The sequence below is a fragment of the Melospiza melodia genome, chromosome 4 (genome assembly GCF_035770615.1).
Source record: "Melospiza melodia melodia isolate bMelMel2 chromosome 4, bMelMel2.pri, whole genome shotgun sequence".
NCBI classification, from domain to species: Eukaryota; Metazoa; Chordata; class Aves; order Passeriformes; family Passerellidae; genus Melospiza; species Melospiza melodia.
In genome coordinates, this window is record NC_086197.1 from 71,799,058 (window position 1) to 71,822,295 (window position 23,238).

The 23,238-nt window shown below is 42.6% G+C and overlaps 1 protein-coding gene across 1 annotated transcript in view; it reads left to right on the forward strand.

Annotated features, from left to right (window-relative positions):
* Positions 1-22,834, forward strand: part of PPM1H (protein phosphatase, Mg2+/Mn2+ dependent 1H) — a 128,614-nt gene extending 105,780 nt beyond the window's left edge. The window contains exons 7-10 of the mRNA XM_063155150.1: positions 1,539-1,602; positions 3,231-3,338; positions 11,789-11,940; positions 17,929-22,834. Of these exons, the coding sequence (XP_063011220.1) occupies positions 1,539-1,602; positions 3,231-3,338; positions 11,789-11,940; positions 17,929-18,076 (472 nt within the window). The 3' untranslated portion in view covers positions 18,077-22,834. The remainder of the gene's footprint in view (positions 1-1,538; positions 1,603-3,230; positions 3,339-11,788; positions 11,941-17,928) is intronic.
* The last annotated feature ends 404 nt before the right edge of the window (positions 22,835-23,238 follow it).

Consider the following 23,238-nt stretch of genomic DNA (forward strand, 5'->3'; position numbering starts at 1 on the left):
GGGCAAGGAAGATAGAGAGAAGGAGAGGAGAGGGTTGCAACACTGTGTTGTTAAAGCAGTGTACTGGGCTGAATTACACAGAGGGCTGAGTAAGGCCGTGCTGGCACTAAAAGAGCCAAACCACTCCCTCAGGTTCTCTGTGTATCTGTGTTTGATATACCTACTGCTATATTATATCTTTATATACAGTAAACAACAATATAAAAGCAACTTTATTACATAAAATCAAGAGAAATAGTCCAGAAGGTTGTAGCCTATGTGAAATAAACCCACATACAAAATGCAGGAGGTTTCACAGGGCAGAAAGGAAAATTAACTTCATATCTTCTTTCTGTCTCCCCAGTGCAGTTGCTGAGTTGTTAGCTGAAAAGCTGTGCTTCATGCTTCTCTTGCAGCAAACCACACATTAGTATATTATTAATTCTGTTTCTCTGGCAATGCAGGACATAGGTACTTTTCTAGAGTGGCCCAGGTTGCTTTTCAGTGTGTCTGTGCTACCTCCGCTGCTGTGGTTGCAGTTCTGAGCATTGTTTTTTACGTGATGGCAATTTTTCAGGCAATAGCAACATCAACAGAAAAAGCACATTTGAGATGAGTTTGACACCCAAGTTCTAAGCCCGAGAGGTGACAGGCTATGAGTAACCACAAAATAAATCACTGTAGCTCTCTGGGCCTCCCTCACTTATTTGCACTGCTTCAGGAGGTCACAGGCTAGCCAGCTGCTCTCCCTAATCTGCTGATGGAACAAGTTAGCTGCAGCCCTTGGAACACAGCCTCCTCCAGTGTCTTTACACTGAGGTGTCACAGTTGAAGGCCTGAGGGACAGTGTTTTTTTAATGGTTCCCTGAAAGAAGCTGCACTCAGCAGTGGGGAGCATTCTTTTGAAGGACACTGGCCTAAATGACACTTTTTTCCTTTCTTCCTAAAGCACAGTCAGTGTGAGGTGTTGTGCAGGAGAATATAAGGAGGAAGAGGAGAGAGGGGAAAAAGCTTGGTCCCTGCTTTTGTCAGGTTTGTCTTGGTTTCTGTGGTCCTGGAGAGCGAGAACAGGATCAGACAGCTGTTTCACACCATGGGTACACGTCCTGTCATTGCTCACATTTCACATTAACAGTGCCAATCTAGGCATTGGTTAGTTACTTGGGTTTGGAGTTGGTTTTGTTTGGGTTTTTTATTTGGTTGGACTTGGGGTTTTTTATGACACTGTGTTATGGTATAGCTGGTACAATATCTGACAATATCTTACCTGATTAGGATGTTATTCCAGTTCACCTCTTTCTTTGCAATCAATAGGAGCAGCCTGGCATATTAGATATATTTTTATCTTCGCTTTTCCTTTTAGTGAAATGGATAACTATTTACAGAAAACCTTCCTGCAGAAAAAGAAATTTACATCTTGGTTCAAGGACAGAGTCCCTAGGAAAAATAATGATTTTTTTTTTCTCCCCCCATTTTTGAAATCACAGCTGCTTCTTTCAGGGCACTGGGTCACTAATTGACTACAAGCTTCACAAATGTTGTTTGTCCTCCCCCCACAGGGCATACAAAACCATTGAGGAAGATGACTTGAAGTTTCCCCTTATATATGGAGAAGGCAAGAAGGTGGGCACATTTGCTTTCCTCGGACCAAAGGAAGAAGGAATTCTGTGCTGTTTGCCATTCAGTTTAGCCCATGGCTGTCCAGTGTTTTCCACTCAGTATCTCTTTATTTTATCGTTTTGACAGCTTGAAAGAATATCTTGGTTCTGTCATAAATCAGTCTCATGTCTGGGGGGTAGTGGGGAGAGCTCAACATAGTAATAACCGTTTTACAGCAGTCATTTGTTGTTTAGTTTGCTTTTGTTTTTCTTTCATTGTAAATAGGCTACAATGAGAGTGTCGTAAGTAATTGACTTTAAACGTTCCTGTTTCATTGTAAAATATAGCTAGAACAAAGCAGGGAGATATTTAATAGTGCTCTGAGATGCAAAACTCTAATTTAGGAAGAGGAGGGATCAGGGCAGGATTTGTAAAGTATAACACCTTTGACACTAGCTGAAAAAGATAAGGTTATGTGAACTCACTGTTGAATTTTTCTGACGTGTGAAGGCTGATAGTTGAAAGGGAGAAACGCTGTTCTGTTTGTTATACTTTGTTTTCAGCTCTGTGATTAAGAACAGTGAGATCGTTAGTGTTGGTCCCAGCAAGCTTAGCTGGATGCAGCAGTAGGATCAATATAAGGATGCAGTGGTGTCAGTTTGCTGATATTGGTATGCTTGCTGTGTTTCTTAATAGTGCTCCTCTGCTGCATTGGGTTCTTATCTCAATGCAAAAATAGATGCTTTTCAAAATTAGTCCATGTTTTGAAGGTTCAGACCTGCAGCTTATCTCTGAATTTTGTTAGGTTTATAATTATTTGCAAGATGTTTCATGCACATCTTTTTAATTTACTTTCTTATGGCTCTGTGGAGCCAGGAGTCACTGAGGCAAAATGATTCTGAGCCAGTTGCTCACCATTAGCGATGCTGAGCTCCCTTGCTCAGAAGCTGCTGTGGCTGAGCCTGAGTTTGGGGGAAGTGATCTGCAGAGCTCAGAGAGCAGGGTTCCCTGGGAGGCTGAATGGCTGGTCAGTCTTTGGAGCAGATTTAATGAAGGAGAGCCCAGAACCTCTTGGGACACCACTCATGTCACAGAGGAGGGTGCTGGGGGAAGGATGTGGCAGATGTGAGGGAACTGCAGACCTGCTGTAGAGTGACTCTCCCTAGAAGAGGGCACTGTGGTCAGTGCTGCTGTCACGTGTGTCTTCAGCAATTTAAGGTGCCTTTGGCACTTTTTCGTGGTAAAGGGGATATACAACAATATGTAAATAGGAAAATACCACAGATTCATTATGTGAATAGTTGAGCTCCTTGTCCTCTTTGTAAAACCTACACTAACAGTACAATTTGCTGAAGGAATGCTCTCACAGACTGGTGTGGACAGTGAGGTGACTGGGTAAGGTTTCTGTAGACCCAGTACCTTAGAGATGGTGAGTGGGATGTGGATGAAAACAAAGCTTAATAAGGAGGAAAATGGAGATGGCTTGAGTGTGAAAAGTTTGATGTTGTTTTGCTGTGTTAAATCTAGTGTTTCTGGGAGAGGAAAGGGCATTCATCCCTAACTGTAGCAGTTAGGGAAGCAGAGTTATCTCATTCTTTATTGACACAGTCCATGTAACAAGATTTTATCCCACTGCTTTTCTTTATCTCCAGGCTCGGGTTATGGCAACAATTGGAGTGACTCGAGGACTGGGAGACCATGACCTGAAAGTGCACGACTCCAATATATACATCAAACCTTTTCTCTCCTCATCTCCTGAGGTAAAACAGCCAAGGTTCGACTATCTGATTTGTGAGAGGGAAATAAATTTACTTAGTGTTTTTATTTGTTCTTCTCAAATCATTTCTTCTGACTGTAATCCAGTCCAGGTAACATGGTGCCCTTTCTGAAGGTGCAGCATGATAGTAACACCCACATAGTAGGAACTAAGTTCATAGTAGACTCTAAGTTCCCCAGCTGTGTGCTAATTGCTCCACATCCCTGTGCTGTGGTTATTCCAAAGCCTTGCCATTCAGTGTGACAGACACCCATCTCTCCCTCCACCTTCATGTGCTGCAGCTCCCATAAAGGCCTAGATCATGCTGCCTTCACAGAAGATGTAAATCCCTGTACTGCAGAAGGGATGTCTTCCACAGCTGTGTAGTATCCTGCTTTACACAGAGGATACCAGATCAACTCTCAAGCAGGAAAATTCCAAGAGTCATAGGAAGAGTACTTCATGCTTCCATCTGTATGCCCCTTAACCTTCAGTTCTTTTGATAGTTTTGTACTAATACCAAATAATGACACTGTGTATTCCCAAATGATGGTGTTATGAGGAGACTATGTGGTATTTGGGTTAGGGGTAGTTTTAAATGCCTCCTTCATTTTGAATGGCCTCGCCACAAGCAATTCCATCCACCTTTTGACCACTGGAGACCTTGCAGTGAAGGATATCAAGCCTTCCAAAGGGATTTAAATGTATTTGTTAACAAGGAACATGCAAGCCTTGCTTTTTTTTTCTCCCGTTGTAACTGCATTCCTCCTGTTCCTACATCAAGGAACAGATGTCACATATTTTTCATAAAATATTAAGCAAGGGCAAACTATCTGATGACAGCACAAAAAGAGGCAGCTTTGCTTCCATGGCCCAAATGCTGAAAACTGTCCATTGTCAGCTGGATTGCCAAAGTTTTAACCATACCCAGTATTTGACCTTGAATTTGTTGCTTGCTATAGCAGTATAAGAGAATGAAATCACACAAATAACATCATACTGCTAGGAAGAAACCAAATTATAAAATAAACCTTGCTTATAACATCTCCAAGGCAAATTTGTCATGAATGCTTCAGGCTGTTCAAAGAATCACCAACAAAAGTATCAACAAAAGCAGGTTCAATATTAAAACGAAAGCACGACAAAGTTTGTTGGCAGGCTTCACTCTACTACTTACTAGATTGTTAGAACACACAGAGAAAAAATTGGACTGAAATCCAAAGCCAATCAAGTTGAAACTAAAGTTAGCCAAAAATTATGTATGTGGGAGCTGGGGACAAAAAACTTATGGGTAAGGAAGAAGGATGAGGGAAAGGTTAAGGATAAAAAGGAATAAGGGAGACCCTCCTTTTGAGTCACAAGTTTCAGAGTAGACCCCCTTGCCAAATTTTTCCCCAGACTTGACCACTGGTTTAGGCCTAAAGGTTTTAAAAAACCTTAATCAATAGCTGAATTTAAACAATTTAACAGAAGATTCTACAGAATTTACTGTAAGCACAACAGTAACTTTCTTATAGGCTTAACTTACAAATCTAACATATTTAAGAATTTAGCAGAGCAACATTCCTAGTACCTTTGTTGTGTTATATTTACTCTCATAGGTACACAGACCTAAAAGAGTATGTACACCCCCTGCTGTGGTCCAGGAGAGCTCAGAGGCTCTCACTTGGACCCACTGTTTATAGAGTTGCACAAAAGTTGGTTTTAGCCATATCAATTTTCCATTCTGGCTGCAATTTGGGTGATAACTTTCTCTGAAAGTTTGGTAACTTTGTTAGGATGTTGTTCCATTTGGGTTGTTATCCAGGTAAGAATAAGTTTCCAAGGCTGTTTGAAAAATGTCAGGGGCTTGTTAGACAGCACAAGTTCCTGGGAGCAGATAGTGTTTCTGATAAGCTTGAGAGAAGCTCAGCCCAGGTGCTGCTCATCAAGGCCAAGGCCTGACAGCATTTCTGAGATGATAGTCTGGCCTGAGGAGAGGCAGGGAGGAAGGATGCACCACCACAATCCACCCCACAACTAAAGGCGATCTGGCTTACTCCACAGAGTGGTGATGTCGTCCCCTCTTGCCTCCATGCATATAAACAGAGATATCAAATTTATGTATATTTATATTTATTATATATAAATTATATGTAAAATTCCAATTATAAAAATAAAAATTTTAGAAGTGCTGAGAGAACCCAGCCCTGAAGAAAAGAGGGAGATCTACAGATAGCTCCTTCTTCATGTTTCCTTGCTATCGTGTACTTTCCCCCTTTGAATGTGTGGTGTCCCTCACTTGAGACCTGCTCCTGTTCTCCTCAGCCAGGCAGGCAGGAGCTCTGCCCTCATCACTGTGATGGATTTAATGCCAGAAAAATGATGCAATTCCACCTATTTATTTCTCTTTCTGGCTTGCTGAGACTCAGTGTTTCTGGGGTACGTAATGGCTGCAGCACAACATCCCAGCAATTTCATCTCTGCCAATTGCTGCCGCAGTGTTTGTGTGTGTCTATAAACCAAAGCTTCTCATGGGCTTTTTTGATTTGTGGGGAATGTGTCTGTACATGTTCAAATTCTGGAATGTGGCATCCAGTTCGTATGCTAGCCACGTTTCAGGATCTCTTAACTGCTTTGCAAAAGGGAAGCAAAATTGGCTTTGTTTCCACATCCTCTTCATAGCTAAATTCAGCAGAACTGTATGAGGGCAGGAGGAGGAAAGACAGAGCACCAGCCACCTTAATTTAGAGATATTGGCAAAAAAACCCTGAGTATTATTAGGAAGGTAGCATGTGCTCCAACTTGCTTTCTATTGCATCTCCTCCTCTTAATCATCTCTTGCTTCTCTTCCCAGAGAGAGCTCCAGTGCTTTAACTCCTCATGTTTTTCCCTGACTTGTTCTGTCCAAACATGGGCAGCGCACCTTGCACAGAAACCGGCATTAAGAAACAACATCTTTATTCTGCCACCTGGGAGGCTTGGCATTTGGAAGTGAAGGCGGTGGTGTCAGGCAGCAGTCATATTTGGTCCCTGTGCAGCACTGGATTCTGAATTGTTTATATAGAGGTAGGGAAGCACAGTGTGTGGTTTCCAGACCTGGAAAAGAGGAGGCACAGGAAATTAAGGCACAGAGTGAGTCGTGACAGAGGGAAGATCCAAGTCCTCTGGCTCCCGTTTCTGTGCCGTAATTGTAGTGTTCTTTCTCGGGTAAGGGGCGGTGTGGTGAGTTTTCTGAACATTTTACTTCCAGTGTGACAAAGTTCTGGTGTGCCATATCCACCAAAATTTAGCTCAAGGAAAGGTAAACATCCCTGAGACTACATCCAGAAATAGGCATATAATAGTAATTTGAGGGTGGTGTGAAATGATACTTTGACAGAGTGCCAGGCTATGGGAGGAAAAGTCATGCAGCCAAGACTGACAAATGTAATCAGTATTCACTGGCTCAGCTGTTATGAGACCAGATTTGGAGGACTTCTGCAGGTTGGTGAGCTCTAGAGATTTGAACCTTTTATAATGAACTGGAGTAGCACAAAGCAGGCAAGCCATGGCTGAGGCTCTCTGGCATGGAATTAAATATTTATTTTTCATAATGGAACAGTTAATTTGAAAGCTTTCAGCAGGAAATTCTGCTTTTCAAAACTTAGAGCTGCCTTGTTGCAGATGAAAGGCAGAATTTTATCCCGAAATTTTTTGAATGGCATCTCAGCTATTTGGTGGGGAAAGATGTGGCTCTGATGGCAGCTTTTGGCCCTTGCCAGCAAGGCACCCAAAGCCAGCCATCAGAGTAAATGATAAGAAGGTAATGAAGAAAAGTTTTTGTTATTCCAGTGTGCATAAAATCTTTCTGACAACTCCACAAATATGTCCAAGGAGACCATTTTAGATTCATATCTGCCTTTTGGAGAAATCCTCAGGAATTACACCATCCCAAGGAACAAATAAGGCAAATACATAGAGAAGCACAGTATAATCAAAGGGAGTTAAAGTGGCTTCAGGAAGCAAACATCACACTTAAGTGGCTTCAGGTCCTTGAGGTTATGTCGACAAGAGAATTAAAATAATAATAATAATTAAAAATACAGTTTATGCTCTTGCATGAGCACTTTGATTCCTCAGAACATTTGAGAAACTGTTGTGCATCACAGGTTATTAATATAAAAGATAAGAAGCTACAGACAAAGTGGAAAGTTGGCACAGTCTACTGGAAATAGGCTAGCGGGCAGGAAACAAAGGGTGGCAGTAAAAAGCTTAAAGGAGATTAATTGGTGAATGCTGCAGGGAGCAGTGTTGGGACCCACTTTTTATTATTTACATATAAATTACATGGAGAGTGGTATTGAAAGATCTCATCATTTGCCAGGAAAGCTGCACTGGATAACACTGTGTATAAAAGGGATGATACAATTAAGAAAGGGCTTAATTTATTGAAGTAGCCGGGTTGATCAATAGTGCAGGGAGTGAATGCAGGCTGTTGTTCAGCTGGAATTCCCTGAGGCCAGCTGCTGAGGAGCACCTCAGGTGGCTGCAGGCTCACATGTCACTGTTGTGAGCGGTTTTCCAGCCGCAGGGACTCGCCGTGGCTGCCTCTTAAAAACAAGCGTGGCCAGCGAGGCACAGCGCCTTCGCAGGGCTGCCGTGCTCCTTCGCAGCAGCCAAAGGCTGGGTTTGTCTGGTGGGTAGATCTGTTTGAAATGTAAATAAAAACCAGCCCACCTGTTTGTTCATTGCTTGCCCAGAGCAGTTTTCTCAGTGTTCTTGACTGCATGTAGGTAATATATAATATGAGAAACAAGTACCTGGATTGAAGAAGAACATTATTTGACAAACTGCATACTGCATGTTCAGAAAGGTGTGTATGACTATGGGCTCTGGTGGTGTGTTTCCACTGTTACCTGTCAGCAGATCTGTAAGTACTTGTCAGGTTAAGTAGTATTGTTCTATCTGTAGGATATAAGGGTAACCCTTATATCGCTGTGGCTTGATGGTTGGCTGTGCTACTGAGGTTCTTCTGCTTGTTCCTTACAGTTTTTACATTTTCTGGTTGCTGATGTCAGGTTCAGCTAGTTAACAGGTCAGCTACTTTACATCAATAAGACATCAGCAGATGGGAGAAGTATGGTGACCGAACTTGGCTTCTTCCAGAGCTGCCCTGATATTCCAGAGAGATTAATTTAAATTAGTGAGAAACTCATTCTTCACACAAGAAGGGATTGGTGGGCTGGAGGGAGTTGCTGAGAGGGCTCTCAGGACATCATGGGAGGCCAAGGACACAAATTCAATTCTGCAGCGATGTCTGGCTGCAGAAGCAGCAATTCACAAGGAAAAGACTATAAAGATTCAAGATGGCATTGTTAGGAAATTTGTCAAGGGTGCTGCACCAGTTAAGGAAACATCTGCATTGCCAGTCATTGTCCAGCCAGCTGTCACCTGAAGGAGCAGGTTTCTGCAATGTGTGAGCAGCTTTGCGCAAACTTGTGTCACAGACAGAACTTTCCTTAAATATCACGCTTTACTTCTCTGAAATACAGCTACAGGAAGGAGGCAGTCATTGGGAATGTTTACTTTGGAATCTAAAAGAATTAAATAGTAATTTTCATTGCAATCATTGAACTGCTTTTGTTCATGTAAGATTTAAAGGGCCATGGGTTCATTCCTGTTGCAGGCACTTAGGTAATTCCCTGGATGTCTCCTCATACTTCAAAACTGTGGCATATCATACTCTTACCTTTTTTGTACAGCGTGGAGTGTGCTGTGGGTGCTGCACAGCGTGGGATCTGTGTGCAGGGGGTGTTCAGTGAGCCCTGCTGGGCTGAGCTTCCATTCCACGTGCCCTGGTGGTGCTGCCCAGCCTGTGTGCCTCCAGGAGCTCTGCTGTCACCCTGCTCCAAGCCAGCTGAAGGCACTGGGTGCTACTGCAAGAGACCCTCATTGACCCAAGAAAGAACTAGAACAAAGGTGCTGGCAGAAGAATGAAGGGTTAGGAGCTGGTTACTTTCTGCACCTGGACAAGGCAGTCTGTGAACATAACCTGACCCTGCAATAGACTGGACAGCTCTAACTCTTTTTTGTCAGAAACATATTAGGGGCACCTACAGCTGTATTTTAGAAATCCAAGGCAAGACACAAGGAAAGGACTTAAGGTAACTGGAAGGCAGATAAAACTGCATTTCATTGAATGTTTTGTTGCCTGCGATACTGGTCCTTATATGCAACAATTTTGCATCAGTTGCCCCAGGCTTGTCCCCTGTAACCTTGGTACTCTCTTTTCCTTAGCCTGAGGTCTAGCCAAACACCTCACTGTCCTCTGTGTCTTTTCTGACATCTAGTTTCTTCTCAACATATGCCTTTTTGCTGGAGGTGCCCACTGCACAAAGCTTGTCCTTTTAGAAAGTACCCTACCTTCTTCCTAGATTACACAATAAATCAGGGAATGCATTTTCTTTTTCTTGTTCCCCTAAAACAAAACATATTCTTGATTAAATGGTCTCTTCTTGATCTTGCTCATGGACTGCCTGCAGGTAGCTTTGAAAATTTTCTCATCCATCCCAGTGCCACTCCTCAGTCAGACAAAATGGTTGATTTCAGGAGGATTCCAATCAGTGATGCATGGTTTTGCTTTCCACCTTCTTCCCCACCTAAGCTGCAAAAAAGGATCCTGTGATGTAATGTGTTTTTTGCCTCAGTTGGGATATGCTTTTCCCAGCACAGATGTTTGAAGCTTGGTTAGCCCTACCAGGGTCCTGGTGCTGAGTGATCCCTGAGCATTAACTGTGATGCTTTCTCAAGTATTTGCTGGTCCCCAAGAGATCTGACCAAAACATGTGCTGTATATTGATGGTTGTGTTGGCCAACTCAGCCTCCACGCTCCAGTGATTTCTGAGTTGCAACTGTGACCTGTTAAGGCTGAAATAAATTCTGAGAGACAGGGACTATGACAGCTACTGATTTCTGTACAGTAAGCTTGAGATGAGAGCTGTGCTGCATATAGGGGTCTTTTCTATATTCCCACTCAAGTCTGAATAAGCAGATATGCTCTAATGAAGAGAGTATCTTGCCTTGAATTTAATCCTCTCCGAAGTCCTTATTCAGGTGCTACCTTAGATAATGAAGTGAAGGTTACATTTTACAAATGACCTTCTCGTGCTTTAGAGTGAAAGGCGAACTGGTAAGGATTAGCAGTCAGATCTAGGTGATTTTTTAATTTTTTTTCTCTGTGGTACTGATTGCAGTCCCATAAAAGCATAATTACATTAAAAGGTCCAGGCATTTTATATGCACTGCCTGCTCCGTGGCTCCTAAGGGGAGAGTGCACCATGAGGGAGAATAAAACAGCTCATATTTTCTTGTTATGCCCAGTGCTTGTCCTGACTAACTGCTGTTAGTGAAGTCCAGGGCTGGAGCAGGGTGCATGATGAGGTGCACCGTTTCTGAATTTCAGTATAGGTGATCCTTCCCTCCTGTCTGCCTTACTGTAGTTGCTGCAGTTCTTTCAAGCTGCGACTGTTGCTGTGGTAATTAAAATGCTCTCTAATGGCTCCCCATCACAACCTGGGAATTGCAGGCATTTCTCAGCTGGAGTACAGCATGTGCTGGAAGGGGAGTTACACCAAGCTAAAGGCTTGTTTTAAAACACTTTCTATGGCCTTTGCTTGCATTCTGACACAGCTGATGGCCCTGCAGAAACCCCCACCTTGACTGCCTCCACCACTCTCAGCCTCTCTGGGAAGAGGATGGTGGAAGTTGTTTTAAAAGGCAGGGTGTGAAGAGGTGCCAGCAGTGATCAGCCTGACTGGGGCTGCAGACAGACAAATTGAAGTCAGCAGGTATTTTAATAGTGCAAATAAGCTTCACTTTTGTGCAGATCCTGAATTGGTCTGTAGCTGCTGAAATCCTTACAGATACATGTGACTGAGCAGTTTCTCTGCATTTCATGGAACCACTCACTTGCTCAGGCCAAACTCGAGTGCAGCAGCTGCCTCAGGTTTAAAAAAGTGAATGCAGTGCCGGCTGTCACACAGGCACTTCCAAACATGCAATCTGGCAGGCTTAAATGGATCAGGACAAATAGTGAAAACAATTATTTGTGAATATTTTATTAGAAAATATCAAAAATTCATCAAATAAATTATTCAGCTTCCATATGACTAGTCCTGCCAATGATAGGGAGGAGCTGCATGCACTGAAGCCAGGCTGGGGTGGGGGAGGCTTCAAGTGCTTCTGGCATCAGACAGCAGAGAGCCTTAGAGCCTGGTTTGGAACACTTGATCCATCCTGGCTGGGGTTAGCACCTGAGCCACGCTGAGCTGCAGCAGGAAGGGCTGCATTGGGACAGGCTCCACCAGTGCCATGGGAGGTTAGGTCAGTGCCCTGGTTGCACCTGATAAACTCACAGCCAAACTCCACAATGTTTCACAAACAGGTCTGACAATCACCTCCTTCATGAATATGCCTTGGGTTTTTTTCTTTTAGGTGCGAGTGTATGACCTCCTGCAGTACGAGCATGGGCCGGATGATGTCCTGATCCTAGCTACTGACGGACTCTGGGATGTGCTGTTAAATGAAGAAGTGGCAGAAGCTGTCACTAACTTTCTACCGAACTGTGACCCTGATGATCCCCACAGGTTCGTGCTCATCCCCCATTTTCTAGCTTCTCCATAGAAGAGCACTTTCTGGTAACATGTTTTCATAGAAAGTATGATATGAATAACATTTGGGAAATATGCAACACTTACAAGAAGACCTTTTATAGGTTGGATGGAGCCTCTACAGCAGATGTGAGCAGTTGGAGCAGGGGCTGGCTCTATTATAACTCAGAAATGCCTGCCTTCAAAGGAGTAGGTGTGGGATGACAGTATCATGGCATCCATTTTGGGATGGATCCAATGGATCCATGGGATCCATTTTGTTTGCTGTATGAGGTCCTGTGAAAACTGTAGGAGGCTGGGGTCTTGGAAGAACATGGCAACAAGTCTCTCGCCTGGACAATGCATAACACTAAAGATTGTTTCTCAGAAGGACATCCTCAACATCTCCCTCTCTCTCGCTGTGTATGTACATAAATACTGCACACTGTGGTTCCCTCTCATTCCTAGTCATGGTGTGACCTTTAAACCCACCTTCCATAGAGGGTGCTCAGTGCTACCAGCTGCAGGATTGGTGTGGTGACAAAACAGGTGAAATGTCTGACTTGTATTTCATTTAATTAGATCCTGCTTCATTTCTTCATTTTAATCTACCTCATGTTCTTCCTTTTTCTACATTTATCACATCTTAGATTATCAGTTTCTGTCCTTAAAACATACCATCACGTGAACAAACAAGTTCCCAAACAGCCATCTAGAGGCTTTCTGCCTTGAGTTTGTCCATAGGTTTGTCTGCTACTGAGTTCAGTGTCACTGTGAATTAAAACATTGTGCCAGAGATCAGAAGTCTCTTGTTTGTAAATGGGACTGTGAAAGTGGAAAGAGCTTTATTTGTTCTTAGGGACTGTTCAGGAAGGGAAGTGTGTGTTGCTAGTGAATTTAGGGCCATCTACCATTTTGTTCTGCCCTCACCCTTGGCTGAGAGCAGGAAAGAGAGATTTTACACATCCCCAGTTGGTCTGTGGAAAGTGGAGTTTCAGAAACAGCTAAGACTGATCTCAAAATGCTTGCTGTTTCTCATATTTCTAAGTGGTCATCTTCACAGGGTCAGCCCTGTTCATCAACAGACAAGGTAACTGGGTATGGACACCTTGACAGTGACTTGGGTTTTAAAGGGAGAACACCTTCAAAATGACTCAACAGCAGTATTTTCTTGCTCTGACACTTAAAAATATGGAATGCAAAACCAGGTTTTGCTGCAATTATCAGGAGAATGGAAGATTGATGATTATCATGAAGCTGCAACTACAATATTTTGACTTTGCCCATCTCCTTATGCCAAAGATGAGGTGTATGAATGATGGCCCCAGGCCATCTCTACTTCAGCAGACATGCAGCTGTGTCTGCCCTCTCTCTGGGAGGAGATCAGACAGGATCAGCTAAGGGCACTTCCAGGGCATCAGGCTGAGTGCAATGCAGATATGCCATTAATTTAAGGTAGAAGGAGATTCCCTATACAGTCGACTTTCAGTTATTCCCTAACACCATTCAGAAAAGCTGTGGTGCTTTTGTTCTCATTCCTTCACCCTTGAGATTCTTGCAGAGGCACCTGGTAATACATGCAATACCTCTGTCCTGCTCTGTCTCCATTCTCATCTGGTATTTGGGAAAGGTTGGCCCTGCCTTCCATCCTCACCAGTCCCATCTGTTGAGAATATAGTCAGGGTGCGTTGGGTCTCTCTTGCTCCTTTTGGTCTTTACTAAGGTGATGGTGATGGCCACCATGATTGCTGCAGTAGGAAGCAGGATTCTTCAACCTTTTTAACTTGTTAGGTGAGTTATTTCATCCATTATAGAACACTCAGAGCAATGAGAGACACTAAAGGAAAATTGTATTTTCTTCGTTTTGATTTAGATTTTCTCCTACTGGTTTAGTAATTGTGGGGGATTAGTCACTGTTTGTGGCAGCGTGAGTACCACACATTCCAGAGCTAAGCCTGCTGTTTATAACTTAGAACAAACACATTTATTGCTGTTTGACCTACTGGTCTTTGAATGGACATCTGAATTGTAAATAAATTTGTTCCTTTAAGCAACTTTGCGCCAGATCGTTTAGAGGCTTACAGATAGTGATGGCAAGACATTTCTCATGGCAGCATGCAAAAGGTAATTAGAGCAGTCTCTCATATAGTTTAAAATGATATTTATGAAAATTACCTTTGTGGGATTGCTCTTGCTGCTTGGTTGTAAAGAATATTTAAAGGTTTTAAAGTACTATGTGAGAGGTTCTTTGTAATTATTTCACAGTGGTCTAAATGAGGTATAACTAATGAATTTACTGTAGCATTCCAGCTCAAGCTGTGGAGCTGCCTTCATTCCTCTCACTAGTCAGTGACAGAAAAATCTCCTTTGCTGTATCATAAATGTTATGTTTAAAGGAAATGTTATCCCAGAAAATGTCAGGTTCTGTGATGGGTGCAGTGACATAATCTGTGGTGAGGTGATCAGCTGAAAATGTAATATCTCTAGGGATGTAGAAAACTTGTCAGAATGTAAGAGACTTGCACCCTGGGTTCGGCAATGCTATGGTCTTCAGGAGAACCAACCTGTGGAGCAGCCTCTGGATCCATCTGACCCAATAGCCTACTTATTTCCTGACAGCAGCATATTAGAAAGGAAAAGAGAAAAAAAAAAGCCTAGAGAAGATTTTAGAGCTGCAGAGTACTTATCTATTACATAATTAGCTCCTTGCGGGACCAATATCCCTCCCATTTGAATTAGAAGTCACTTTATAGGCTGATGGGTAAGAGCTTACAGCCCCCAGCAATGCTCTTGGGACTCTCTCCTGGTGGTACTTACTGTGAGTATTTGTTGCCCACAAAAAAAACATTTCTGAATTCTGTCAAACATAGCATGTGCCTGGACATCTCCAAGTGCAGCGAGAGCAAAGTCCTCAGGTCTCTCTTCATCTAGCCATGCAGACGCAGCCTCAGGGCATTTGGGCACTCATTTGTTTAGAGAACAGTTCCTGTGGGAGGGCTGTGGTGGAGTGAAGAGGCTGGGATGGAGCAGGATTTCTTAGGCAGTTCATTTCTCCTGGGTCTTGTGGCAGATGAGCATTTCGGGGCTCCTAGCAAAGGACAGGTGGCAGTGCCACTGCTGCTGTTCATACATCAGCTCTCTGAAAAGGTATGAAGATGGAGAACTGTGACTTTTGCCAACTTCCTTCAGCTGCATCTATGTCCTTGGGAATCTTTTACTTCTCATCCTTCTTTTTGTCATTTCTTGTCCCCCTGTTTTCCTTCTCACTAGAGATTTATGAGGATGCTGAGGAGCTCCTCCACCTCTGCTGGGTGTGAGGAGATAAGAAGCTGCTCAGACAGCAGCACGATTCCCCCACTGTCACCATTTCTCCTTCAGTACTTTCACTGATCAATGCAGAAAGCTTTGGCATAAGAAAGAAACCTCCATATATTTATTCTTAAAACACAAAAGTTGTATTCCAGCAAGGCTATTCATTAGGAGGAAGTGGATACTTTAAAACTACTTCAGCAGTTCTCTAATGCTGTCTCGACAGCTGAATCCCCATTTCATAGCACTGGAGAATAAAACATTCAGTAATGGACTGCAGCTACTATTCATCTCCAGGTACAAGAGACTCACCCTATCTCTTCTAGTGCCAAGTTGAACAGCTTTGCTTCAATTCAGCTCTACACAGGAGAGAAATACTTTACTTCACTACTGCCTTCACCTGTTCCTTTTTTCTTTGCTTCATTGTGCTGGTTTTCTTGAGTATTTCACAGTTTGTCTACAAGAGAATTTCGTGTTTATTAAAATTCCGTTTTTTAATCTTCCCCTCTCCAAACATTCGGCAGCAAAAGCCAAATACAATCAAAAGCAATACTCACTCTTTTGTACTCCTTAGATGTGGAGAGTCCGTGTTAATTAGAAAAAGCAGGAAGGCAAAGTTTTCTTGCAGAATGATGGGTGTTTCTTTCTTAAATTCTGACAATAGCTGAGAAATCTTTGGGAAATATGTTCTTGCCAGAATTCACTCAGCATCAGACATGCTGTGAATAAATATTTCAGTTTCTTGCTTGCCACGTGGAGTCCTTTTGTTCCTTAGCCCTGCATTTGATTTGAGAACTGAGGAGTGCAAGTATGTATGTTTGGGTTTTTTTCCCTTAGAAAACACAATTTCATGTTGCATTGGGACAGTAAGGGCAGTGCTTCTTCTTACATCCTGATGTTCTAGCTCAAGGTTGTGGCACAGACTGATCTCAGTGCATGTGTGTTTGCAAGCATGTGGGTTAGACTTCATGTCTTTTGGCCCTTCTTTTACTGCTAAAGTAAATTATTTGTCAAAACTAGTGAGGCCTGGAAATTTTATCCCTCAGTACCATCAGGAACAGTGGGTGCATTGCAGCTGTACAACATTACTTGAATTTGTCATCAGACCTTTCGAGTAATTAGTCGTTGGCTCATTTACATTGAAGAAATCTTTCTAGTAGAGCATCTTGATTCAAAGGAGTCCTCAGAGTTTAAGGCATCAAAACTCTAGGCACAAAACATGACTGGGTTTTTTTTTTTTTTCTTCTTTTATCCCCAGAGACTGAGTAAAGTCTCTATGATGGAAATTACAACTTAATAAGGAATTCTATAGTGAAAAGTTCTAAGGTTAGAAGAATCCTAGGTAATTGATCAACCTAAACACACACACACAGTGCTTCTGATCAACAGAAATATTGTTCTTTCCCTTTCTACAGATGAGATCTAGGCAAATAATTTCTGGTCAAGGATCCTCCCTAGAAAAGAGGGTATTGAAATGCAAATCCTTCTTGTCCTTTCTGGTTTTGGAAACACAGAGGTGTGCTTTAGTTCTGAAGGCCTGAGTGTCTGCCTTCATAGAGCCCTGCATCATCCTGGAGGTTGATACTTATACTTTTAATAAAAACCATGCAGACTGGGGTTTTTCTTGTCACTCTTTAAACTATTCAGTTAATTTTAATTATCAAATCACAGAGAAGCTTGCCTCCACCGAATCAAATTCAAAACCTCTTGGCCAGGTGTTGGGCTGACAAAGTAAAACACATGACAGTAGCTGTTCACCCATAATGAGATTTCTTTCAGAGGAAACTTCTAAGTGAGTACACAGATGTGTTGATGTAGTAACGGCAGGTAAAGCAGTAAGGAAGAACATGAGAGCACTGTCTATGCACCTTTTGGACTCTGGCACCCTTCTGCCCCCAGGCAGCATGTGGTAGTTTTTCAGGACAGAAAAATAACTCCCATAAATCCTATGCCACTCAGCCCAGCACAGGCTGGAAGTTTTGAAGCAGTGTGAAACTTTGTATTTCACTAAATTAAGCACTTGACCACTCACATTCGTGCAGTTTTCACTGAACTCATAAATGTGAAAGAACTGTGGGACTCTGTTAATCTAATCATATTAACTGTAAGTTTCCTTTTCCACTTTCAGAATAAAAGATATTTAAAAGTCATTCCTATGGTCAAGAAAACAGACAAGTTGGTCCTAAAGTGAAATTTGGATTTTATTTTTATGCTCTATTACTTGCTGTCAAATTGCTTTCTTCATTACAGCTCATTTCTGAAATAGTTGAGCCATGTTTACCTTCAGGGGTGTCAGTGAACAAGTGTGTAGTTTTCAGCAAGTAGTGTTATTGGAGTCCTCAATTCTTCAGACTGCTACTAGAAAGCCAATTTGTTAAGGCAAGCATGTTTAATATTTTTCTGAAGATTGGTGAAACCAGGCACTTAGAATAGCCAGTGACTTTTGATCAAGTGGTGCCTGTCAAATAGCTTTACATTCTTATTCGGGAACTGTCACTGAACTGGAGGGAGTCGCTTCGTGCATATGCCAGGGTTTGTGTTTCTCCTGCCTGCTTGTACAGCACTGGGAAGCATATCTTGGTGGGTCACAGCATCAGGTCTGGCAGGCAGCAGGCTGTGCAAGCCCAGGTGCTCACGGCGACCTCCGTGCCTGTGTGCCCTGTGCCCTCTCCGCAGGTACACGCTGGCGGCGCAGGACCTGGTGATGCGGGCGCGCGGCGTGCTCAAGGACCGCGGCTGGCGGATATCCAACGACAGGCTGGGCTCCGGGGACGACATCTCCGTCTACGTCATCCCTCTGATCCACGGCAACAAGCAGTCCTGAAAGGAGCGCCAGGAGCGGTCACAGGACGGGGATCTTTCTGGGAAGGGCCTGAAAGAGACAAGAGGTTTTTGGTGGTCTGACCAGGACACTTCCAGTTGATATAATCTAGTCAAAACTGATGCTGGAGGGGTGTTTTTCTGCCCAGAAGGTAGGGTTCTGCACATATACTGTATATGATTAAAGATAACCCTTAAGATTCCAATTTCCCTACAGAAGCGGTTTTGGTGCTTAACAGGAATGGGATTTAAATGCTGCTAGCATATTATGAATTCTGTCATCCCTCTAGGTGGGGTGGGGAATTAATTTTTTTTCTCAGTTTACCATGTAGCTTGGAAGAGCCATTTCAGTTGTGAAAGTAGAAGTGGGTGTCAGAAGCCAAGGAGGCTCCTGAAATCTACCCCCAAATATTCAGAAGGGGGCTTGGGTCACATCTCATTTAAGAATATAGATATACATATATGAGACTCAAGAGTTTTCTTTCAGAAAGTTGTATTCATGACTTATCTATGGGCAACTTCAAACTTGTGTAATCCTTTGAGCCCCCAATTTCCTCTCTTGTCTCTTCTTCAGTAGACTATACCTCCTGTATTTTAGTAGGAAAACTGAAATTGGTTTCAGTGTAACTATGCCTGTTTACTGCAGCTAAAAACAGTCACCTGCAAAGTTTTCCAGGAGAAATAGGTCACAGTCCTGTATGGCAGAATTTATTCTGGGGTGAGGAGTTACTTGTCAAGATTTCTTGTTGTGTGTATACCATGATTATACAGAGCATGCAAACTCAGCTTTATGTGATATTTACCTGGAGGCTGGGGTTTCTTTGGGATCAGAGATTTACATTCATTGAATGGTTCTGCCTGCTTTATCCTGTTGAAAGGATCCCTGACCATAAAATTTTTGCATCAGTTGAGATTTAGTAAATTTGTTTGGGCTCCTGAGTGTGTTTTCAGTTGGACTTCTATTTGAAGTAGTGGTATTGTTCTCATGAGCAATTTGGATACACAGATAGTGATCTATTTCAAAGGTGTTTCAGTTCTTCCTGCCTCGTTTATTATTCAGTACACCTTCGCCTACTCTCCTGTGGTGATCAGAAAGGGACAGCTTAAAACTTTCTGTCCTCTTGGCACTGAGAATTGTACTCAAGGATCACAAGATGACTGTGGTAGATACAAGCCCTTGGCTTGCTTCAGCTCTTTTCTTAGCAGTGATAATTCAAATAAAGAAAATCTGTGTAAACATTTTTGACATGAAAGCAGTAGCCCAGGAGAGAAACAAGTGAGCAAGTCTGCAGTGTAACCTGGCTGCCCAGTCCATGCAGGCAGCTCTCTTCACTGATAGGAATTTAAGAGAAAACAAAATCAGAAAGTTCTAGCATACAGGCAGGTATATTGGCTGGGGAACCAGCTCCCATCTGATTTGTGCCCAGACCACATTGGTGTGGAGCTGCTCATCTGGTTTGTACTTCTTCAATAAGAACAAGGACAGGGAGCTGACATCACTGTAGGGCACTGACTAGGGAGCTCACAAAGGTTGTGTCCTTTCCAAAAGAGAAGGAGATGCTGTGTCCTTTGCAGGCTCTCTCCTGGGCAGGTGTGGCCCAGTGCTTGCCAGTTCTGTAATTTATGGTGTGCTGTGTAAACACGGCACAGCCCGAGTGTGCTGCAGCTGCCCAGATGCTGGACTTGACTGCATCTGGAAGTACAGTTTGGTGGATTTAAACTACTCTTGCTGCACATCTCTAGACCCAGAAGAGTCTCAGGATGGAAGCAGGCAATGTGGAGAGTGGAACAGCTCAAACATTGCAGCAAGCTGCGTGATTCTGGCCTGAAAACTGTACTATGAGTTCCCCAGTGCCTCATGTGATAAAGCTGTACAGAACATGGATGTTTTACATTCTAGGGCTTCAGCATAAATCAATGGCATATCTGATTATGTCTTTTTGTGCTTTTTTCCTGATTTTTTTTCTCTTTACCTCTTTTTCTGTGTGCATCTGGGTGAAAAGAGAGGCTTGGAGTCTAGAATATTTTTCACATGACCCCTCATACATTTTAAAGTTTAAGCAAGAGATCTTCTCTTGCACTTTCTTTTTGGCCTAATAAACTTATAATCATGCTTTTCATGCTCTATGTAACTCCTGTTGTCTCCTCACAAATGCACTTGTGTAGTCCTCTAGCAATTCAGATCCTCTTTGACAAAGAAATTAGTGCTGACAAAGCAAACAGCAAAGATGCTGGTGCTTGCTGGTACCAACTGCAAGCCCAGGTCAAATATTTCAGTGTTGATGCACTGCTGGTCTTCGTCTGGTCACAAGGTGTCAACACACATACCAGTTGCTGTAAAACCACTGAGTTCCACCAATGTGATGGAAATAGATTTCCAGTAGCATTTGCCAAAATTTGAAAGTGAAATTTCAATGGCGATGGAAAAGGCACCTTCTCATTCAGGGGTGTTTTTAAATGTGCCCCTGAAGAGATAGGTTAGCAGACTGCATGTCTTGGTGGGAGCAAACTGGCCGGTGACTTCTCAGAGCATGATCTGGTGGGCTGGGGAATCAGCCTGCACGGTGTTTGTTGTTCATCTGAGGCATTGCCGTCAGTCGGGAGCTTCTCTGCAGCAGCTGGGCCCAGGCTGAGTTATGTTCATCGTCAGCCCCTCTCCCAGCAAGGGCAGAAATTCAGTATCAACAATATCAACAATTAGTATCAATTAATGATTCTGAGAACTTTAATAAAAGATTTTATCCTCAGGTGTATATGACTGAAACTATGCCGTGATGCTTTTTGTTTTGCTTTTTTGGAAAGTACCTGTTACATATTTAGGTGCTTGCCTCCCTGGAGTGTCTGGCACATCTCTGATCCATGCATTAGTACTTGGGCTTTCACTTATACCTGCTTTCAGTAGGAGGTACTTGCATACCTGAGCTGGGGTCTGGTGCTCTGCTTCAAGGCATGGTGTTAATACATGTAAACACCTCAGGCTCACAGAAACAGAAGGCAGAAGTCATCTGTTGGGGAGGTTTTCTTATTGAGGAGAAGCAAGAATAATTAAAAGCACTTCAAATTCCCTTCAAAGGCTGAATTACTTTGCATTACACAGCATTAGGAAAGACTGATGGCAGGGAGGATTCCTGGTGCACAATGCCATTTTTCAGATGCAGGATGGGCACTGCCATGTTCAGACTTGCAGCTGCTCTAGGGCTCAGTGAAGCTCCTAAGTTAGGAGCAGACAGCTTGTGTCCTCAAACTGAAGCAAGTTAGGCACTAAGTCCAAATTTTAGAACCCTGGCATGTCATCTTAGCTACTGCCTGATGCGGGCAGTGCTCTGGCTTTTTGCCAGTCAAGTTCCCTCAGTATCCAAAACTGCCACAGCCTCAGCAGCAAGGAACCTGAGTCTCAGTTACATCTGCATTCATATTGCTATTGCACACAGTGCTCTGCCTTGCCTGTGCTTAGAAAGTTGGGCAAATTCTTGTCCTTCCTTGGATAATGGCAAGGAAAGGTGCCAGTAAGGGAGTTTTGTTAGCTGCAGTGTAGCACTGTCTTCTGCTGCCAAGTCCAGTCCCATTTCTAGAAACTCAAAACCAAGAAGCTTTTACCATACTCCCAGAAATACTGTTGCAGAAAGCAGAACAGCCATTTCAGATGTTTTTCTCTTGCACTACAGGCTAAAATTTTCTTTCTTTAATTTTATTAAGAAGGTGGTTAGAAATTTAATTTACACCAGATTATGTAACACACAATCATCTTTTGGTGCATTAAGACAATAATGCTTCCTTCATGAACACAAAAGTGTATTGTCTGAGAGGGCTGCTCTTTAGTGGCCTCACACTGGAGATTTTTTTTTTTAATAAATTCTAAGAAACAACAGGGCTAACAGACTAAATGAAAAGTGGTCAGAATGTGCTGTTAATAGTGGATTTCCATTTGCAGTTACTTCTGTGTAGAAATATGACAAGAAGTTTTGTGAGGTACTGTCAGCTCTGTCCCTCCAGGATATTTCTGAAGAACTGCTCTTGATGTTTGGGCAGATTTTGGCTCTGAACTTCTGCCGGGTTTATAAAGAACACTACGTGCTTTGAGCAAATCTGCTGTGTTTCTTCCAGCCTTGGTGTTTTCCTTTTATTTTACATTTTATGTACTAATACTTTCAGCATTTTTCTATCAAACATGAATGGCAAACTGTGTGAAACTGTTGTTCCTCTCAGACATTTTAGGTATGTGAGTAGTTTTCCTCCATGTGTCCTAGATGAAGACTCAGTGATGTAGCTGTCATAGAGAGAGTGACTAAATGATGCTGTGACTGTGCTGCTGTATTTCTACCTGTGATGTACTTGAAGGAGGATGCCCTTCTCCACCTCCATGCTTGTTCTGTTTTCTTCTTTTTTTTTTAATCCATTGCTGTTGATGTTCTTTCATAGGTGTCTAATTTTGATTTTTTTTTTTTTAAGACCTTGCCACATTTATCTTTCCTTCAATGGCCATTTCACTTAATATCTTGAGATCTGTACAACTGTCTAGGGTTTATATGTCCTGAAGAAAGGAAGGACCTGCTGGAGGAAGATGTTTTGGACCAATGTACTTCTGCTTTGTGACTGTGAAATGTTAATCTTTTTGTAACCTAAGAACAAAAAATGTTTAGTAAAGGGATATATTTTGTGTTTTTTGAAACTTTTCAGTGCAATGAACAAAAGAGGAGGATACTGAAGAAGTGTATGTGCAAAGTTTTAAAATAAAATTTTAAATTATATATTATATAATCCATCTAGATGTATAGTCATTTTTATTCTGCCTTTGTCATGAACATTCCCTGAGTCTCTTAATGTGTATTGCTAATTGTGCAATGCAGACAAGTAGCACACTGCTTTACAAGGGAATTGATGACTCACTGACAAAAGGTCTGACTCTTGAGTTAGGGAAGTAAATTCCTTTGAGGTGGATTAGTGGATGGGTTGATCTGGAAGAGTTCAGCTGTAGGGTTGCTGTGAGAGCTTTTTGCTGCCATCAGATCACGATTCATCACTCAGACTGCCAGTTGCCATGTTCTGACTCAGTGAAGAGCTGTGCAAAGTGATCCAGTACCAGCTCTCTGAAGCATTGGATGTAATTTTGGAAATGACAGCATAGTTGGAGAAAGTTTTCCCTCATCCTCAGTTCCTTAGGATTCA